The sequence below is a fragment of the Camelina sativa genome, chromosome 11 (genome assembly GCF_030686135.1).
Source record: "Camelina sativa cultivar CO46 ecotype springtype chromosome 11, ASM3068613v1".
NCBI lineage: Eukaryota > Viridiplantae > Streptophyta > Magnoliopsida > Brassicales > Brassicaceae > Camelina > Camelina sativa.
The window spans coordinates 38,556,856-38,578,119 of NC_141890.1; the positions used below are offsets into that span (position 1 = coordinate 38,556,856).

At 31.9% G+C, this 21,264-nt stretch overlaps 3 protein-coding genes and 1 long non-coding RNA gene across 8 annotated transcripts; 2 read left to right on the plus strand and 2 right to left on the minus strand.

The window, feature by feature from the left end:
* The first annotated feature begins 756 nt into the window (after window positions 1-756).
* On the plus strand, window positions 757-3,054 carry LOC104725309 (uncharacterized). Its single transcript, XM_010443942.3, has 8 exons — window positions 757-1,434; window positions 1,527-1,628; window positions 1,720-1,801; window positions 1,904-1,923; window positions 2,012-2,072; window positions 2,174-2,238; window positions 2,566-2,667; window positions 2,763-3,054. Exons 1-8 carry the CDS (start codon window positions 985-987, stop codon window positions 2,820-2,822), a joined length of 942 nt encoding a protein of 313 aa, XP_010442244.2. The 5' UTR covers window positions 757-984; the 3' UTR covers window positions 2,823-3,054.
* Window positions 3,050-5,714, minus strand: LOC104725310 (zinc finger protein CONSTANS-LIKE 10). Of its 3 annotated transcripts, none has more exons than XM_010443943.3 (5): window positions 5,362-5,714; window positions 4,346-4,942; window positions 4,090-4,257; window positions 3,670-3,989; window positions 3,050-3,578 (listed from the first exon to the last, which is right to left on the minus strand). In XM_010443943.3, the coding sequence occupies exons 2-5, from the start codon at window positions 4,865-4,867 to the stop codon at window positions 3,449-3,451; spliced, it is 1,140 nt and encodes a 379-aa protein (XP_010442245.1). In that variant the 5' UTR covers window positions 4,868-4,942; window positions 5,362-5,714; the 3' UTR covers window positions 3,050-3,448. The 3 variants fall into 3 exon arrangements, with proteins under 3 accessions (XP_010442245.1, XP_010442246.1, XP_087330289.1); XM_010443944.3 differs by having other exon boundaries at window positions 5,254-5,548; XM_087474163.1 differs by lacking the exon at window positions 5,362-5,714 and having other exon boundaries at window positions 4,390-4,529.
* A 1,420-nt stretch (window positions 5,715-7,134) lies between these two features.
* Window positions 7,135-8,834, plus strand: LOC104725311 (uncharacterized). Of its 3 annotated transcripts, none has more exons than XR_757877.3 (3): window positions 7,135-7,487; window positions 7,827-8,161; window positions 8,387-8,834. It is a non-coding gene; the product is annotated as an uncharacterized LOC104725311 (long non-coding RNA). The 3 variants fall into 3 exon arrangements; XR_002033949.2 differs by having other exon boundaries at window positions 7,146-7,487; window positions 8,018-8,161; XR_015573199.1 differs by having other exon boundaries at window positions 7,303-7,487; window positions 7,832-8,161.
* Window positions 8,835-12,683: 3,849 nt separating this feature from the next.
* LOC104728686 (uncharacterized) lies at window positions 12,684-13,871 on the minus strand. The gene has a single exon (XM_010447639.2). It carries the CDS (start codon window positions 13,684-13,686, stop codon window positions 12,718-12,720), a length of 969 nt encoding a protein of 322 aa, XP_010445941.1. The 5' UTR covers window positions 13,687-13,871; the 3' UTR covers window positions 12,684-12,717.
* Between the last annotated feature and the right edge of the window lie 7,393 nt (window positions 13,872-21,264).

Sequence of the window (21,264 nt, forward strand, 5' to 3'; positions counted from 1 at the left end):
CAAACAAACTTCATTTTATTATTGTTTACATCAAAATATTTTTGTTTCAATTTTTTTTATAATATTTTATTGAACATCCAAGCATATCCCCAAAACTGTGACACATGAATATATATGACCAAAATGTCTAAAAAATAATAATGAATGGACGATATTAATAATATAATGGACGATGAATTAGTACGAATTTAACTAAAACTAAAGTAGGAAAGTTTCAACCTTAAAATTTTTTGGACAGAAGATTTATGAAACCATGTGGTTGTTGTTTCGTGGACATTAATTTGAGATTTGATAATCAAAGAAAGATTTATAGTGTGATGGTATTGTTGTAAATAGAATTATAGTGAAAGGGTAAAATAGTATAGAAAAAGTCTCCAAATAGTAGAAAGTGTGTCAAATGAGAATACATTTTTAAAAAGTGAGTTAGAATGGAGATTTTACTTAATGTAATTGCAACCAAAGCGACAAAGGACTATGTAAATTGATTTTTTTTTTGGATAAGCTCCGATTACATCATAGAAATGGTAAAAAGAGTTCTTTCATATATAGTTTGTTTTCTATATTCTTTTACTTAGATAGTTTTTTATTTTTTTGATTACATGCATGGATTATATCTGTTTGTACAAATGCCTCGACGAGTGCTGCTCCTTAATGCATAGAGCCCAGTGCAATATGCTAGTTTGGTACAAAAATGGGATCTCCAATAGGTGGAGATAAAAGATATATATATATAAGTAAACTAGCCTCTCCTTGAGCCTCTAAAGATAAAAAAGGCACTTGAAAGATCATGAACCCAAACCGCAACTGTCAAGTTCAAACCCGAATCCATTTAATAAACCCGAACTTAACCGGAAATCAAAATCCGAGAACATTTTTTTTTGGTTAAAGCAAAGGTTTATTTACAAAACCCTATCTCTCTCTTCTTCGTCTCTTCTCTCTCAAAAACTCTCGCCGCCGTGAAAACCCAAATTTATCGACGGAACCATGTCTACCGGAGAAGGAGCTCATACAGAAATGGCAGAGAGAGTTTCTAGAAAGAGAAGAGTCGGCGTAAAGAAAAGTACTAAAGCGGCGAGGAACAAAAGGTTAAAATCGAAACCTTCTTCTTCCGATAGGTTTAAAGTTACAATGAAGAATCAAAAGATTTTTCAGAAGAGAGCACGAGACTACAATTCCGATGAAGAAGACGAAGACGAAGAAGAGAAGCAGCCAGAAGTAACAATTCGTGAGCAGATCTTCACTGATGCGAACATGGGACCAAATTACGATGTGATTGAAGAAGATGATGGTTCGGATAAAGATGAGCATTCGGATGGTGAAGATCATGGAGAGATTGAATCTGGAGTTACAAAGTTTGCTACTGATGGTTGTAATGCTTTTAAAGTCGCTTTTAAAGCTATTATGAAGAAGACTAAAGGAGATGATGATACTTTGGTGAGATTTTTATGAACTAGATTCTTTGGAAACATAAAGTTTGATTTTGGGGGAAAAGTGTTGAATAGTGTGTTGTTGTTGTGTGTAAACAGGGTCCGGTTTTATCAGCACATAAGCATCTTATAGCAGAGAAGCTAGCTGAAGAAGATGCTGAAAAGAAAGCTAAAGGTCAAGCTAGAAAGGCTAAATATGTGGTATGAGTTTTGTTTTTTTTTTGTATTTACTGTGTTCTTGTGTGTGTCCTGCTTTTGATGATGATAACAATTGCTTTTCTTTTTTTTGAAGATTGCTGAGAAAGGACATGTTAAACCTGGTAGCTATTTGGATTCCCATGAGAAGATTCTTATTGGTGTTGCCACTAAAGGAGGTATTGTTGCTTCAGTTAACTCTCTCTTTTTAATTACTTTTTTGGTGTTTGGCTTTTGATACTGATTCAAGTTTTCCTCTCCATGAACTCCTGGAATCACAGTGGTCAAACTTTTCAATGCTGTAAGTTTGTTTCTATGTCTTTCTTTGGGTTACTAAGTATTCTCCGGGAGTGATTCCTCTGATTTGAAACTTCATGTTTTTCAAATAGGTAAACAAGGCTCAACATGCTCAGAAGGGTTTGAATCCTTCAAGGTCAAAAGACGCTAAAGGTAGGCTTAGATTTTGGCATGAATAATTTTTTTGTATCCACTGTCTTGTTCTTGTCTTCTAAATCTGTTTTTTTTTTTGTTATATTTGGAACATCCATCAGTGTTGAAGAAGCGAAGAAAAGAAGCATTCTTCTCTGAGTTAGGGAAAACAAAAACCGACACTAAGGTTTGGCAGTCTCCATATCTCTTACTCTCTCCCCCCTATGATTTTCTCTTGAGTGTTTAGTCCTCTTCACTTTTGGATGAATGTATTAGCTAGTTAGTACTGTCATTTCATTATGAGGGCTGTTATTTATAAATTAGAAGTATTCTTGGTTAATTTACTAGTGGCAACTTTTAGTGTTTATAAAGCTTTCACATTTGGATGAATGTATAATAGCAAGTTAGTATTCTGTTTTCATCTGGCTCATAAGTGAAAATTACTGAACGAATCACCTTCATGAATGATAGCTGTTAGTTACGAATCAAAAGTAACCTTGGTTGGATGGTGCAGGGTCAAACACCGTCAAATGATGATGACGCTCCTGCTTGGGCTCCTCTACGTGACAATTACATGTTAGCTAATCCAAAGCTGAAGGACTGGGACAAGAAACAGGTATCGTTCCATTCTTTTATCCACAAAACTGGAACCACCTGGCTTGCATGCTGATATATACTCTGATCTGAAACTTGAAATTGAATTGTCTGCAGGAAACAAGCGAGGGAGATGATTTTGCCGGTTTGTCAGGAGATGAAAGTTATGAAGACTGAAGATCTTAAACTAGTAGTTACAGTACGAGCAAACATTAATTTTGTTTTTGTATCATGCATCTTTTGTCTGATCAATATGAATGAATTCAGTATTTTTGATAGTGCAATAGTGGAACCTAAAAGCAAGATAATGTAATATCAAATTATCAAAAGGTTGATTCTTGTTTTTAAGCTTTAAAAAAATACACTTGTTACTTTCTTAGTATCATCAACCTATACCGTAAATATAGAGAACATGGGCCTCAATGATACTATATAATCTTCTACATAATTCATACTTAACGACATTAAAAAATATACATTCGATGTTTTGTCTTGGCTACACAAATTACAACAGAACAAAATTTAAGGATCATGAACCTCAATCTGTAGAAGAGTTTCACTGTCAGGTCATGCTGAAGTAGCCATATGACACAAGATAACAAACTTATGCAAAAAGAGGCAGAAGCAAAGAATGAAGCTTTTTCTCGGCTGAAAGCTCGTATTCCTAAACAACCAATAATGGCCTTTAGACCAGATCTCCCGCTGTAAATGCTTCATTCTATAACAGCCAATTATAGTTACATCTGTTTGGCTGATATCTCCGCTCTGTGATTCTTCATTGTTTCGTTTTTTTTTTGGTATCTTCAATAGCTTCTTGCTGGACTCATCGGGTCGTAATCATAAGCTTCACCCGACTTGACAAACCGTCCCTTCACACGCCGTCTCACATCAGCCCTTTCTTTCCGAGAGACGTACCTCACTCGCTTGTCAAACCTATTAATATAACATATGTACAGCATTAACAATCATAACCTTCACTGATGAATGATGATTACATTCCTTTTCCATGTGGTTTTATACTTACTTGCGAGCCTTCTTTTTTTCCTTGTAACGCATAACAGCATTGTTACGTGTTGTTGCATGTGAGGAAGCAATTATGTCCTGTGATGTTGGAGGGCACCATGGTTGTGGCTCGTTTGAAAGCTGCTTCATTGATGATGCCCCACAATCTTGGAAATCTCCTGCATTACTTTCTCCAGTGACACCAGAGAAGGAGATATTCGAATGAGCTGGCTTTGATGAATAGCAAATTATTGGCTCGGTTCTACAAGTCATGAACGAATCATCTGCAGATGCATTATTACTTATGGCTGGCTGCTGCATTGCGTTTCCTTCGATTGAGCCCTTAATAAGAAAAACACAGGAGAGCATAAGGATCACAGGAAAAAAAAATCATCCTTAACTTTAGCGATATTAGTCTCTGATAGAAGAAGACTGAAAGAACCTCAGGAGCTTCATCTTTGTCAAAAAGACTTCCGATTCCACCGTGTTCAAAGAGATATCTTGATGAGTTGAAGGCTGCACCAAAGAGTTCTTCATAGTTCTCAAGAGCCATGTCGACTTCATCCATAATAAGATTCCCATTGAAGTCATCTTCACATACTCCAAGCTCCTACAACCAGTACAATAATAAGAAAACATGTAGACGCCAGTTGCGTTCAAATTTCTACCACAATATAAAGATAATCACGTTAAAGTACCTTAGCCAATGAAGTATTTTCTGGAACACTAGAGCGATCCATACCTTGTGCAGCCGAACTGGTTCCAGACTGATCTACATTGACATTTTGGACACCTGATTTGTCTCCAGGGCCTTCATCTATAGTCATCAAACCCATTCCTTGTTCACATGCAGATTCTCCAGTAGAAGACATATTCAAATCCAAACAGAAAGACCATATGGAGGAAAGTTCGGCACTCGAAGGGCAACCAGAATAACAATTGATGGTTTGCCTTTTATGATGTGAAGTAGTAGTAGTAGAACTTGTTCCATCATGGCCTACCCAATCACAGTTTTGACATAAAGAAACCCTCTCATCGCTACACCGAACAGATGCTGGCTGTGCATTACACCTCTCACATATCAAAGTCCGCGAATGACGTTTCGATAACGCGTTAGCAGAATGAACATTACGGTCACAGGAAAGGCACAAACACGCTGCATCAGACCGACAATACACCATTGATCTTTGCTCACCACAGTAATCACACATATAACCCATCTTTAAAACTGAACCAATCTCAATGTTTTTTTGGCTCAACCGTCACACTGAACTGAAGAAAGCAAGCTCCTTTCACTATAACCAAGAATCAAACCCTTTTGGTTAGTCCCTTTTATATCATAATCTTGCCACAATACATTATATAACTAACAATAGATGGGAACTTGGTATAAAAAAAAGCAAGTCCAGAAGTAGATAAAGATCCAATCTTTTGAACATCTATATATAAAAGATTGTAAATTTCTATGTAGACATTGCTAGAAATCAAAACCAATCAAACAAGAGATCAGAGGAACCAATTAAAATCACAGAAAAGACTTCAAAATTTCAGATCAACAAGTACGAATCAGAGCAGGGAACTCAGAAAATTATAGATTTCTTGTTACCAATCAGAGAAGTGAAAGAAGATCCATTTCAAGATCAGCCAAAAAGAATAGAGAATCAAAGCAAGCCTCACTCAAATAAGGGTTTAAAAAAAAACAATCAAGACTCACGTAGGAGAGACAGATCTTCTGAAGCAGAAACAAAACAAAGATTCTGAAAAGGAAGAAACTTTGAGAAGAGAAGGCAATGATTCCACAACTTCTTCTTCAGCTGCGTGTGAAGAAGAAGGGTAAAAAAGAAGAAATGAGTATAGATGGATAGACAATGGGTGGGTCGTGTCTGCAAAGGGATGTAAGCAAGGAAAGAGGCATGTGACATAAGCTGATAATTCTAGAAACATTTGGGTGAAAAGTATAAAAAGTGCAAAATGCTGAGGATCCCCACTGATATTTTTAGGAATATTAACGCCACTCGCTTTACGAGTTTTGTACTCGCGATGTGAGATGCACAAGTGGATTATTTTATCGGTTCTTGATTCTCAAAAGTGTCTATTTTTATATGCTTTAAGCCCAATCACACAACGTAGCCTTTGCTTTGACCTTTGCAAAAACCAAAATATCTTGTCTTTTATTTATTTGTCTATTTTAACAGGCACATGAATGAGTGAAGGAACAAAATATCTTGCCTAAAAGAGGAGATATTTTTTTTATTTTTTTAGGTGTAAAGAAAAGAGAAGACCAAAAATAATATCTGGCAAATAAGAAAGAAACGTCTACACAAAAAAAGATATTTGTTGAATCTGTAACACTGACACGAAGGTCGGTGTCCACTCTCACCTATATTTTTTTAATTAATTTGACAAGTAAAAGTTGAAAACTTTTCGTTTGGAAATTTGTACACTAGACAGTCACTCATGCTAGTGTAAAGTGTTTTTAAGATTTTTGTACTTTCATTTTTATTATTTTTATTTATTTTACAAGCATTTAAATTAGGTAAATTACCCATTGAAATTTTCTATATGACATATAAACACATACATATGCAGTTAACAAAAAGTGGTTCCTTATCTCAATTGAACATCAAAGAGCATAATCAAATGAGAAGTAAGAATCGATTAACGACAATGTTAGCTTTTCAAGAATCAAGAAATAGGCTTAGCTAAGTATGAGATGAATTTGATTGAGACGTATACAGATGCGTGGATTTTTAAAAAGTTGAGCATTTGAATGGTTTTGATATCTCTAAATCGTCGAGTATTTTGAGAAATGAACAGATGTTTAGTTTTAGTTTGCCAAAAAAAAAAAAAAAAGATGTTTAGTTGAAGCCTCTTGTATACCAAGTCTTTCGAAAAAAATGCTTAATACAAATCACAATTGACATCAAGACAGAAAGAAGGAAAATGAAACAAAACCTATAAGTTCAAGTACAATATGAGAAACTAGAAGAATAATAAATAAAATCATTCAGTCCCGTAAAAATAAAAATAGCATAGTAAATTGTCATATTTTTATCTACTAAAAACAATTACTTGCCAATTTGGGAAATCCCCTTTTGTAGATTATAAGTCCAAACATGTACGAAAATTATCTTATAAATTTTTGTAAATCTCCACTACACTTTTTCGACACTTGCTTATTGAACCACACCATTTTTAAACCACTAAATCATTTTTACTATCAATATAAGTAAAAAATCGAAAGTTAAACATCTTAGTCTCTGAGAAGAATCATAAGCAAAATCGTTCACTCTGCTATATACCAAATAAATTTTCATACAGATATATAAAAAAATTACTTGCCAATTTTAGAAGTCCTCTTTTGTAGGTAAAATGTCCAAATGTGTACGAAAAATATCTAGTAAACTTTAGCAAATCTCCACTACATTTTCTTTAACACTTATTTATTGTACCACAACATATAAGAACTTTTTCAACGGGGGATTTAGGAGGCCTCTTATGTTTAATTTGGGCCAAAAATAAATCAAAAACACAGATAATAATAAGAGGCAGTTCTGATTTCGGATCAATAAGAAGTACCTCTTATTGATACGTGTCAGCTTCTTGTTCGATGTTGTTTTAATACTTAAAAAAAAAAAAAAAATTATATCGACTCATTTTTCCTCTTCCTTCTCTCTCTTTACCGATAATATCTCTGCAAGGCTAGATCGACCAGAACGACAATCGGAGGAGATGGATGGTTATATGAGGTGATCGGAAGTTTTATCATCATCTCCACCGTGGCCGAGTGTCAACGTCGACTGTGGTGCAGCTAATCGGCGAGTCGATTCATGGAAAACGGTGAGTCTCTATTATTATACAATTGTCTTTGTCATGGTACGTTTCTATTTCTGTTTGTATGAATTAGTGTTTAGTTAAGGTTTAGGGATTAGGGTTCTTCGAAATCAGTTTATTTATGTGTTCATAGGCATGATTGAACTTAGTGTTAATGAAATTAGCCATGATTGAAGATGAGTTTAGGCATATATTGTTTGTTTTCATCGGTCTTGTCTTCATACAGCTCTACGGCTTGTTCTGGTTTTCTTATTTGTATCTCTGCTTTTTGCTTCAATCAATAAGTAGTCTCTTCTTGAATATGATAAAGTTTTTTCTAATTTAATCTATGTATTTCTGTTTTAGTTGAGGTTAATTTGGAGAAACTGAAATTGGAGATGGTTTATGAGCTGGTTTGGAAGAAATCAAATCAGTCTACTACTTCACTGACCAACTCCACACTTTTAGCTTCAAATGCAGCTCCTAACAGAGATTTCCCTCCGATCACCAACTAGTTATTTCGTGTTTTTACTAAAAGCTCTGACAAATATTGGCAGGGGCTAGATGGTGAAGCTACGGAGCCTATGATCAAGGAATTGGAAGAAGATAGAGAAGAATCACAAGATCCAGAGATTGAGTTTGTAATAGCAGGTGCAGTTCGGGAATATGGTGGTCTGGAAATTTTACTTGATATGATCAAGGTAAGCTTCGTAAAACTATAAACGAAACTGGGATCCGCCCACTCTCTGTCACTGCTCTGTATACTTACACTGGTCTGTCTTTAGTGTTTTAGTGCACTTTTAGATACATCGTGAAGAGGAATAGTTATATTACCAAAGTGGCTTTTTAAGATAAATTTAATGTATTTGAACGAAGCTGGTTAAGATCGCAGATTAAATTTATATTGATCATTTTGCACTTTGCAGAGTTTACGAGATGACTTCAAATCCAACCAAGAAGAGATAGTTGCAGTTCTTGATCTCTTAAACCATTGCTGCAAGATTAGAGAGAACAGGCGATCCTTACTTAACATATGGCGAGCCTGCAGCTATGGAAGCACTCATAGAGCATTTTAGACATTACCTGCAAAACTAGTCGGAATTTGATCAGCTTCAGTAACGTCATGAGGAGAACCCCAAGGACGACAGCATTGCTCAGCAAGCGGCGAATTTTGTCCCTTTTTTCCATAATTTTGTCCCTTGGTCGGAATTTGATCAGCGGCGAAACAATATTTGATCTCTCAACCTCTCTTTTATATTGTTTCTTGTGATCAGTTTGGTCAGAGAGACCATGGTAGACTTGTGGGGAGCAAAAATTTTATAAAGTAAAAACCCCAATAAGAGCTTCACCATTGGAGGAGCAAAATTTTAATTACTCTTTCACAAGTTCTTATTTTCAAAAAGTACAAAATATAATCTTAAAAAATTTTAAAACCTCAAAATAGCATTCTCGGAGAAGCTCTAAGTACCACTAAACCGTTCTCACTATCAGTATAAGTAAACAGATTAAAATATGATCCATCTTGTTATCCTAGAAGAATAATAAGCAAAATCATTAAGTTTAATAAATACCAAAGGAATTTTCATACTCATATTTAAAAAAATAAACTACTTGCCAGTTTTTGAGGTCCTCTTTTGTTGGTAAACTGTCCAAATATGCATAAAAGTTATTTTACAATTTTTTTTGTAATTCTCCACTACACTTTTCAACACTTAATTATTAAACCACAACATATAAATATCACTAAACTATTATCACTATCAATATAAATAAACAGATTAAAAGGTAGGTCATCTTAGCTTCTGTGAAAATTATAACCAAATAAATTCCATACACATCTTTGAAAACTACTTTCCAATTTGGAAGACCTTTTTGTAGGTAAAATATCCAAATGCCACAGAAATCATATTGAAATTTTTTGCAATTACCCACTACACATTTACGACACTTATTTATTGAACCACAAGATATAAATACTACTAACCATTCTCATAATCAATATAAGTAAACATATTAAAAAGCAGTCTATCGTATCCTCTGATAAGAATAATTAGAAAAATCAATCAATTTTTAGAAATACCAAACGAATTCCCAAACTCATTAAAAAAAAATTACTTGCCAATTTTGGACGTCTTCCTTTGTAGGTTAAATTGTCCAAATATGCACAAAACTTATCATGTAGATTTTTATAAATCACCAATATACATTTTCAACACTTATTTATTGAACCATAACATATAAATACCACTAAATAATTCTCACTCTCCATATAAGTTAACTGATTAAGATAATCATATGTAGTATATTTTATCATCAAAGAATATTAGTAAGCAAAATCATGTAGACCAATAAATACCAACCGAATTTTTATACTATATATATATATATACTAGATTATGACCCGTGGTATACCTCAGAGCAAATTTTTTATTTTAATGTTTTGTTTATGTATTATTTTAATACTAATTTTGCTAATGTATTATTTTGTTAATTCTAGTGATTTAGTATATAATCCGTTGTATACCGCACAACAATTTTGTATAATATAATCTTAATTAAATCAGTTTGATTCGATATATTTTATATTAGTATTGTTGAAATAGTAAAATGAAGATTTAACATATATTGAAGTATCATATTAATGATATTTTATTTTTTAGTGTTAGCAATTCAACCTTTGTCATGTCATATAACTCATCCTGCAATATAACCCATTTGTATTATTTTGACAATTTAATATGTTTACTTTTAAACTTTTATTAAGTTTAGATAAATCAATTATACTAGTTTAAACTTTTTAAAAATTTATAATTTACCATATACGGTTAAATTAAACATTTCAACTAAAAACACGAATTAAACTCGTGATATACCATGAAACTATATTTGTTTAACACAATCTTAATTAAGTTTGACATACATTGGTGTTGTTAAAAATATTAAAATAAATATTTAACCCGTATTGAAGTACTGAATTAATGATATATTTATTATCATTATTGATTCAAAATTGTCTCCTCATATATATAACTTGTCATGCAATATAACTCGTCTGTGTTATTTATTTATTTTTTAATATTTTTAAATATTCATAATTTTAAACTTTTTATTTAGTTTAGATATATGAGTTATATATTTTAAAATTCTTAAAAATTTAAAATTTCCTATATACGGTAAGTTTACTATATATGTATGTTGAACACACACTTTTTCTATTAATATATGTCTGTTTTAAAAAATTCAAATCACAATAAATCACAATAAGATACATTTTTATTAAATTTATGTATTATATGATTTTACAATAGTTAAAAATTAAATTTAAACAAAGATGATAGGAGAATAAAAAAATTAAATCTGGAATAAATCTTATAAATATCTATATTAATTGTAGAACATTATATATATGAATATTTAAAATATTTTAATTGTGTTTGGTTATAAGGATAATAGAGAAAGTTAACTAAAGTTGTTTGAATATGGATATAAACATTTAATGGCATTTAATGCTAGTAGGTTCTAAAACAGATTTAATTGTCAAAACACTGTACAAAAATACTGGTTTATTATATATTAAAACTTTTATTTTAATTTCTAGCTAGATTGTGATTACTATTCTTCAACTCTTGGTGAGTTCTAGATTGGAGTTTATCTTCCATTTAAATATTTTTTGTCTCATTGGTACTAGAGTTCAAAGTTCTCGATTTTGAAGCTATAAAGTAACAATAATTCAACGACACGATGGAGATGTTGACCATAAGGGTTAAAGCACTAGCTATGCTGGCCGAAAGAGCACAACGATCTGATGCAATTACTCCAACAACTTAAGCAAATGACATCAATCTCTATTTAAAATAAGCAAGCAACTCGAGGGCAGAAAGAGCACATTAAAGATTTAAACTCATGTATGACCAAAAAAACACCACTATTGTATTAAACTTATGATCTACCAATACTAGAAGGTATTAGGTACTGTTCATTTTTTTACATCACATCTCGTTTGTTCTCGAGTTGATTTTATTGATTCAAATATCAAACAAAACAACAAATTTTTAATTTTATTTTATAAGTTGTTGAAAAATAATCACCAACAAATGATGCTTCATTTGAAAGTCTTTCTATGTTAGTAAGGCTTCACTTTTGTAGTTAAAATTTTGAGAAAGACACTTACAAATAAATACTTTCAGAATATAGTCAGAATATAGTCAGAAGAACAAATGTCAAAATTAAAGGAAATCAAACATATTATTGAATCTTGATAAAAAGAGAATCATGTTAATATTGTTAAATATTTTTCCAATTTATATAAATGTTATTGTCTCATCGTAAAAAATATATTTTCAAAGTTTTGAAAACATTGGATTAATTTTTAAAATATAATGTATTTTTATTATTTTTGAAAATTTCCTATAAAACATGCCAGAAAAGAAAAAAGACAAAACCATAAATGTTATGAATAAAAAAGTTCCGGAAATGGTTCTCTCCATTAATGATCTACTAGGTAACAACCTTCATTATGTGCATAGTAAAATAATTAATTATTTTACTGTCATTTATTAAATTATTTTATTATAATTTATATTTATAAAATCTATTATACTTATCGATAAAAATATTCTTTGAAATCTAAAATTTGTTTGTGTAATTTTTTAGTTTTATTTTGAATATTTAATTTTTTTGTATAATAATTAAGATTTAACCCGTATGAATTATCATAATATCAATTTTATATTATCACAAAATGTGAACCAAGAGTTCTTAAATTTCATTTTAAAGATTTTATGAAAATGTAATGAAGGGATACAATTAAGTTAGAAATATAATATAAGAATTCAGTTTTGGTTGTTATTAACTTTTTTGAAAAAATATAATGGTATGTAAATGTAAATATTATGAAAACTTAAGGACAAATTAAAAAATAGTGTCTCGAGCTCTCTGGCGATGACACGTCAGTTTTTTAAAGAGAATGGTTCTATATTAATATATAAGAGATTTCATAAAGATATAAGAATAGGGTTTAATTAGCTTTAGATACTAAGTATTTCAGAATCCAAATTTTGACATTTGGAAGATTTAACTTTTGACATGTGAAGGATTTAAGTACTTCATGTGCGAAAACAGTTGGAGTTCAAAATCCAAATCGCCTAGTTATTTCAAAATCATGCATTCTAAACTAAAATAAAAATTTCTAATATCTCTATTTCATCTTACCAAAAAGAGATGTGAATTTGAAAGCACACTATGGTATTATTATTCTTTATTCAAGTTTCCAAGCATAAAGAAACAAACAAAAGTCATGCAATGGTCCATAACCACTTGATGCTGAATTGTAACGACTCAAAGGACTACTCCCTCCTCCACTATCGCCTTCCTCGGCATCGCTAAAACAATCATCTACCATCGCTCCAACCGCAACAGGCTTAAACAAAAACAACCCTGAAGTAGCCGTAGTCTCGGAAGTTGCAAACAACCAATCATGAACGTCATAGTAGACCATCACAGGTGTCCTGTCCACCAACACCATTTGATTTCCCCTAAATTTCCATTGTAGATTCTTCACGTGCACAACCACGATCCCGTCCACGCTTATCCACATCTCTGGCTCTGCCGCTCCATTGGAGCTCTCCACCACCACTTCATGTTCCTTTCTTTGCTCATCAAATCTAGCACGAGTCGAAAACGTTTTCTTCCCAAAAATGCTTTCCTTTTTAAAATATATGAACCCTTCCACCAATGCCGGTCTTGACTTCGTCCGCTTGTACGCCTTTTCCTTTAAGTCTCCCAACAATAAAACAACCTCTTCATCAGAAACTACTGCCACGTAATAATCTGACACAGGTTCGGGGCTACCGTTCCCAGCCAATTTTGCTGACCGAAGATCCCAAAAGACCTCCACAAAGTTTCCCTCAACGTCAAATGAGTTTGACCCTCTCTTGCTCCAAAACTGCCATGGCTTCACAAGATCAATCTTACAACAATAATTCATGTCATTGTCCAAACTCGAGACCATGACGGTAAGGGAATGATTCATAAGATTCTTAGACCATAAAACGGTGACATTTCGAAAGAACCCTGCCACATGAGCTTGGTAACCGCACGTGACCGTGCTATGAGGCGAAGGTGTCGCAGCTGACTTGAGTTGTGCCACGGTCTTTGGGTTGTCTGTTATTTTTGCAGCAAATGCCGTAGGTTGGCTTCTGATAGATGGCATTCGAAATGATAACATCTTTATTACAATCCCTATTAACCTAAAAGAATTACAAACACTTAATGTGCTCTTATTTTGTCTTGCATAAGATGTTGATCTTCCCTTCTATTGGAAAAAAATGGATAACGCGAGATGATAGTTAAACGTTTCCTATATGTTTAGTAATCAACAGACAAAATAAAATTAGTTTGTTTGATTCGATTGGGAATAGAGTTTTTGAGTGTTGGCAAGAGAAAGAGAGAAAGAGAAAGAAAAGTTGAGAGATTATCTGATGGAACACCGATAAAGAAGGAATCTATATTTGACATCTTAATTAACATTGGCAACGTCGATAAAAATGGCTTTGTGCAGTTTAAAAGATGAGTGAAACACCAAACGTGTCCAATAAATGATTTCTTTATTTAGGGCTTCTCAAAACCTCCACGGTTTCAGCACCCCTCCTTCATATTCCATCCTCTCTCACGTGTAAAATGTACGTAGATGAAGCAAGCAATGAGTATGAGAGACATTTTGATCCACAAGATTAAAAATATGAAGATGAATTTATCATTGACAACAATTACTGTATTAAATCATCATCCTAATCTAACCTAATCAACCTATGAATTTATTAAAATAAAATACTAAACATCAATCTTGAAAATGGAGGAATCATTCACGAATTGCCCTGGAATATGAAAGATCTTGATCTAAAATGTAAGTATAATGTTTAAAACTAAAAGTTCAGTTAGAGAAAGGGGGATAATAGAGATTTAAAAGTATAAAATGAAAAAAATGAGAAAAATAGAGAAAGAAAAAAAATTCCAATCCTTTTTATTTTACCTTTGTTTGTTTTCTTTATATTTGATGATTATTAGTGTCTTCTTATATCAAAGCTGAAACTGTTATCATGTGTATTCCTATCAAGATAATGTTCTAGTGCACCGATTGAGTTGAATATATATATGCCAAAGACAAAGAGAAAGGAATTAAGATATGTCTTCTTCTTTTTCTTGTCTGACATCAAAATTAAAATATTTTCTAATAAACAGTTTTTGCAAATAATATTATAAGGTCCTGGATTAGGATATTATAAGGTCCTGGATTAGGATGATGAACTTTATATTCAACCCATACGCCATTAATTGCTACATGAGGCAAATTATGGTACTCCCTCTGTCTCACATAGATTGATGTACATAGATTGATGTTTCAATAGTTTCACACATATTAAAAAAAAGTTAAGCTTTTTATTTTTAAACTAATTTATAATTATTTTATAGTAGAAAGAGAAAACATAATCCACTAAATATTATGTTACTTGGAATAAAATATAAAGTAAAAATATTATTTTAGTTTTTTAATCTAGAAAATCAATCTTTTAGAGACAAGAAATATTCTCTAAAACATCAATCTATGTGAGACAGAGAGAGTATTATATTTGCGTCCGCATCAATTTCCTCTAAGTTATATCCCTAAAATTTAACTCAAATATTAATTAACATTTAACAGCATTTATGTGATAAATAGGAAACAGAAATAGCTAAAAGCGGTGAGTGGGTGTGTGACAACCCGTCCCGTTGATCCTACTAGCCTCCCGCTAGCTGTCCCAATGGACTCCAAGCTGGCCCTACAGATCAATTGGTGACAACTTGTCCTGTGGGAAGGTTGTTAAATGATGGGGACTAGGGTTCAAGAAACGTCTGGCGCACCAATAATCTACTGGTGGATTTGGATGAATAGTTTCATTCCACAGTGAGGGGTTATGATCGATGCCCTACAGTACCAGCTTGGGGTCCGTTGGAACAGCTAGCGGGGGGCTAGCGGGGTCTACGGATGGTCTGTTGGAACGGTTAGTGGGGGGCTAGTAGGATCAACGGGACGGATTGTCACACGGTGACACATAAAACCCTAGCTACCTTAGCTATATATATTTATACATGGAGTGAGAAAACAGTAAACAAGCGTAGAAATTTCTAGGGTTTTTTTAGCCAGGGTCAAACGAAAAACAGAATTTTCAATTTCTGTAGGGTTCAACCTAAAATGATCCAAAGTTGTTTCCAAAGAATCCATCCATTGAGTATATCAACTATAGTCTTTCATTACCATGGCTTGTTGTTATGCGTTGTCAATAACATCTGGGAGCTCGTATTGTATTCGACTACGCATAACACCAACCCATTGCACTCAAAGACTACATGAGGCTCGTAATGACAAAATAAACAAGCAACAACTTGCTCATGTCTCACTCTCAAGATTTTTGTGTTTGCTGTTATCGTATTCGAGAGAGTACATGTTAGTCAGATCTGAGTCTCAGATCTATCATGTTAGAAGTTTACCACTTTTAACTCTAATTTATGGATGGTTTTGAATCCTAGAAAAATTTAATGTATTATAACCTTAGTGTCTTTGAAGGGAAAAATTATTTCTCTTAACCACATGGTTGTTGGCTAGTTGTTCCCATGTGATTGGATGAGTTGTCCTGTTGGGGTGTATTGAAACAAAGATTTTAGAAACAAAGATTTTAGGGGGTGTATTGAAACAAAGATTTTAGAAATTTTAGTTTTTTTTTTGAAATCATCTGTTATTCAATTTGTGATTTAAAATCATCAAAGATTTATAAAAATCATATCAAATACAAGATTATTCAAACTTCACGAATTCTTTTCTAAAAAAATACTAAAAATTGATGTTGGGAGATTATGAGAGATTTTGGATATCTTTTGACTTGAAATAGAAAAAAAAAAAAAAAAAAAGTGAAATTTTGAAGAATTTTTTAAAAAAGAAAAAAAATATAATCGTTCTTCACACTTCCAAAAACTGGGTTTTTAAAATAATATTATCTTCTCACCTTTCAATAACAAATGCTCACTTCTCACTTATCTTTAAACAAGTCTCAACATTCCTGTTAGCTTTGAATATCAAATTACCTTTGCTCTCGCTGTCCCTCCTATTTTATAGTTTCTACATCACCAACCTGAAAATTATTAGAGTGCGAGAAAAGTAATCCATGTCTCTGAAGATCCAAGTTTATATAATTCGGAAAGAGAATTTTTGGACAGAGTCGTTTACAAGCTCATATAATCATATGACCAATCGGAAAAGTAACTATTTTATCAATTTGATTTTCTGTATCTGTAAATAACTATCATCGATTCTGTAAGATAATTTTTTTTTTAAGTTGCTTCAAAGGATATTTATTTAATAATCTGAATCAGTTCTTCATCTTGTTAATTTTTATACTTTGGTTTCTTTGTCTCCTCCAGTCACATTTTTTTTTGTTAACTCAGGGGTAATTCCAAGCCCACATAGGCTCAGACTAATCCCCTGGAGAAAGGGCAATCCATGGGTAGGCCCCCTTCCGGGTATTCAAATGGTCGAAAGCAAGGACCCATACCCATGTGGGTGTCCAAAAATTCGTGAGTTAGTTCCCTCCAGCAGGGTTCGAACTCGGATTGTGTTTGCAACCAGAGCTCGTCCTTACCAGTAGGCCACGAAGACCCGGACTCCTCCAGTCACATTTGAGTCTACGGTTTTTATTTCGTTGATCTGTTTCGTGTTAAACCAAATTTTCTGTTCTAAAATCTCCCAAAGTCGTTGAAGTTTCTTTTTAAAATCTCACCAAATCACACAAAATATTTCTCTTAAAAAAAAAACCAACAATCTCACCAAATGTCTGCAAAACCCATTAAAGTCTCCTTAAATCTAAAATTTCCTAAATCCCACAAAATCCTTTGAAATCTTTAGTTCAATACAACATCTTGTGTTAGATATGAGCAGGCTGGACAAGAAAACCTTACCAAAAAAACAAAAACCAATTAGCTGATTTGATTTGGTTTTGGTTTCCTTTCCATACCTGACCGTTTGGTTACAATTGTTAGGATAATTTCGTTTCGTTTTGGTTCGGTTTAAATCCATAAAATCATTTGCCTTTTTTTTTTTTAGTTTCTAATTTTTTTGTATAATATCACTTGTTTGGTTAGCATTTTTTTTTTTTTTGCAATATTTGTTTCCTCTTCTTGGTGATATATAACCTCTTTTTTGGTGATCCTTATTTACGAGTACAATGTTTATAATGAAACTTATTACAATTTAATGAAACTGAAACTGAAATTGTTTATAAGGGAAAAATTATCTGAAGTTTTTGTGTTGTGAAACTGATTACAATGTTTGACATCTTGATCAATGTTCCAAAACTGAGCTATTTATGGGTGCTTTAGTTGTACGTCATAACTCACGTTCATTTTTCGACGCCTTTAATTTTACTGATTAAATTTTAATTATTTGTCAACAACATTATTCATTTACTTGAGAGTTGAGATTAAGTAAAGTTCTCCTTGATGCCCCGATTCATAGGACAATTCAAAGACGACATGAGATGGTTCTTTTCTCAAATTTCCCTTTACACATGGTTATTCGAAAAAGCATGTGAACCACCTAAATGATAGCTTTCTTTGCATATGCTCTCTAGACGGACATGTACGATGATCGTGAGGCTTAATCGAAACTTCAATTAGGTATATTTTGAAGAAATTTGTAGCATAACGACTATGAGGATATGTTATCCACTTATCCATGTGATTCTTTTAAATCTTGAATTCTCTTATGTTGTCAAGTTTTGTCCATATTATACTTTTTGTTTTTTCCAAAATAGTGTTTTAAAAAATTTCAAATTATATATGTGGGGGTTCATCATTACTGGCAATTGGTTCATGTGACACCAAGTAAATGGTAATACCATGTTGACTCTCTAAAATGTCTTATACGGATTTATTCTCTATCAAATCCTCTTAGACCATTTCCAATGGTTTTCTCTATTTTTTCCTCTATAATAGAGGATTTCTATTATAGAGATGAGTTTTGATCCAATGTTTTTCTCTAATTTTTCCTCTATAAAAGAATATTCTCAATAGATTCTATTTTTATTTTACAATTAACACCTTTTATTTTAAAAATTTGCAAACTAATCTATTTTACTTTAAATTTTGTAACACTTTCATAAAATTATATTTTGCAAATGATAGTCTCAATATTTTAGAATAAATTTTTATACTTAAATTTATATTATTAGTTCTTAAAAATACTTATTTTATTTATTTTGGTCATAAATAAAAGAAGTTAAAGATTAAGAGGACTACTTTGCAAATAAAATAGTTCACCTCTATTTATAGAGAAAAAAATAGAGTTCCTCTATAAATAGAAAAAAAAATAGCAATCTCTATTATAAAGGTAAAAATAGAATACCATTGGAGCAAAAATTACTCTATAATAGAGTATAGAGACAAAAATTGAGTACTATTAGAGATGCTCTTAGAGGGGTGTATCCAATTGGAGATTTTAGAAGAATTTGAACTTTTTTAAATTTCACATGTTATTCAATTAATAATTTTGAAACATCTTTCTAAATCTTATGTTACTGAAAATGAAATCATTTACAGTTTTATATTATTTAATACAATGATTTATAAAACTTATCAAATCTACCGTCATTCAAAAACTAGGTGGGTATATTGAACTCGGCATTTTGTATGATTTAGTGGAAAATGTATATTGGTGACAAAAACAAAGTGGTACAAGTTGTACAACTTTGAATTTTTACCAATCACAAATACTTTATTAAAAACTTTATTCTCAGCTTTTTTTGTAAAATTTTCATGTATAACTCTTTCTTACAACTTTGCACTATTTCGTAACAGTTTACAGCAGCTTACAGCTTTGGATACATTACCGATTAGACCCTATATCAATTGATTTTCTATCAGCGTTAGTTTAGCTTCTCTCCGAAATATGTCACTTACTTGAGCATTTGGAAAGATGCATATTTGTGTTATTCCTAAAAAACAAAGACTTTTTTTGGTTTATGTGTCTCGTAAATAATGTTAATAGCATCTAGTACTTGATTTGCTTCAAGTTGGAATAGACTATTACAAAAGGACTTACGACTTTGTTCGTTATGAACTCATGATTATGTATGGTATATTAGTTGTTATTGGGCCTTGCCATATTTTTTTATACGAGTAGTAAAAATGCTCAGAGAACAGGGAGACACCATCCGTTTACTTACTTTACCAAGAAATGACCTCGCATCCCAGAGAGATAAGATAATGTAGGCAGCTGCCCAAATAAACCAGAAAAGACTCAAAGGAAGCATGTCGAAAACATCTGAAAAATATTAAATTCGAAAACTTAGTCCCAATACTGAAAGCTCAACGTTTAAAATTTTTGGCGCAAGAAAATTGTGGAGGTGGCTCAACTGTTTGTAGACAACCATGTTCCATATCAATATATTTTGGTATCATTGTATGTCATGGTAGTCCAGTAAATTAAAGGATTCATTTTCAAATTAGGAGATCAAGATTCGAATCATCCCACTGCAATTTCAATCATAGTTTATCACTATAAAAATTGCAAATGGTAAAACTATGTAACACTCCATATATTCTAAGAATTAGTATGTGTTCTTAGCTAGATATATATATATATATATATATATATATATATATCTTTGGTTAGAGAAAAAAAGATAGTACATCATAAATATTCGGCTTACGCCATGCAAGTCAATCATCCAGCAATTTCTTATTATTTTTCTGACGTTTGTTAATTTTTATATAATATATAAATATAGATTAAGTTTGGACTTCCAAGTTCTAAGCAACTTACAAGCAAACCCCACAATTTTGTCTACATTTACTCAAACTGATAATATTGTTTCGTATATCATAAGAGATAATGTTATCTATCTTAACAGAAGAATATTTTTTTTTCTAAAAAAAACTTTCTCGTATAAAACATCTTTGTCATATGTTTTACCAATTTATTAGACGTCCTAGTTCAATAAAATTAAAGCATTCTTCACTAAAAGATTTTTGAAAAAACTGTGGGTGTGTTGGTAAGAATTTCAAGAAGTTTCGACAGCATTTCTACAGTATAGTTTACCAACTTTTTTTAAGAGTTGTGGGTACATCACATTATGGTCTTAAATGTTTACTGGTTTTTGTATTGATTCTGGCTTTTGTTTTTTGAAAAAAAAAAATACTTATTTTCATCCACTCAAGATTTTTAAAAAATAGGTTTCGAATCTTGTTTTTGGAAATTTTAATAATTTTCATTGATAATCTGAAACCCATCTTATTTGAGTTTTTCAGTTTTCCTAAAAAAAAAATCTTAACGTGACATTTTTTCATCTCTTTATTAATTATTTCCTTTTATTTTCTTCAACATTCAAAAACCAAAAACTAAAATCTAAAATTCAAAAATTATGATTTAAAAACTATTTTAAAACCAATAAGGCAATAACCATTCATGGCCGATATGTTCACTGTTTCTGTTTCTTTTTCTTTTTTTTTTCCCTTCAGAATCAACTATTTAAAACCCTTTCTATGCTGATGTAAACAAAAACAAAAAAAAATTGAAACACCAACACTTTTTTTTCTTGCAAATTATAAATCGTACGACAGCTAATTTTTTAGTAAGTTAATTTGGCAATCGGATTTAAAAATAATTTAATAATTCATAAAATATCCTTTTTCTGGCCGTCGTTGTATGTTCCTTCGTCACCAATTCAACTTCGTTGACAAAAAAAAAAAAAAAACACGAGTTCTCATTTAACAAAGC

Coding starts and splice junctions, on each gene's coding strand:
- LOC104725309 (XM_010443942.3), top strand. CDS start 985: ATGTCTACCGGAGAAGGAGCTCATACAGAAATGGCAGAGAGAGTTTCT. Junction 1,435..1,526: donor AAGGAGATGATGATACTTTG/GTGAGATTTTTA, acceptor GTGTGTAAACAG/GGTCCGGTTTTATCAGCACA. Junction 2,668..2,762: donor AGGACTGGGACAAGAAACAG/GTATCGTTCCAT, acceptor AATTGTCTGCAG/GAAACAAGCGAGGGAGATGA.
- LOC104725310 (XM_010443943.3), bottom strand. CDS start 4,867: ATGGGTTATATGTGTGATTACTGTGGTGAGCAAAGATCAATGGTGTAT. Junction 3,990..4,089: donor ACAAAGATGAAGCTCCTGAG/GTTCTTTCAGTC, acceptor TTTCTTATTAAG/GGCTCAATCGAAGGAAACGC. Junction 3,579..3,669: donor GAAAAAAAGAAGGCTCGCAA/GTAAGTATAAAA, acceptor TTATATTAATAG/GTTTGACAAGCGAGTGAGGT.
- LOC104728686 (XM_010447639.2), bottom strand. CDS start 13,686: ATGTTATCATTTCGAATGCCATCTATCAGAAGCCAACCTACGGCATTT.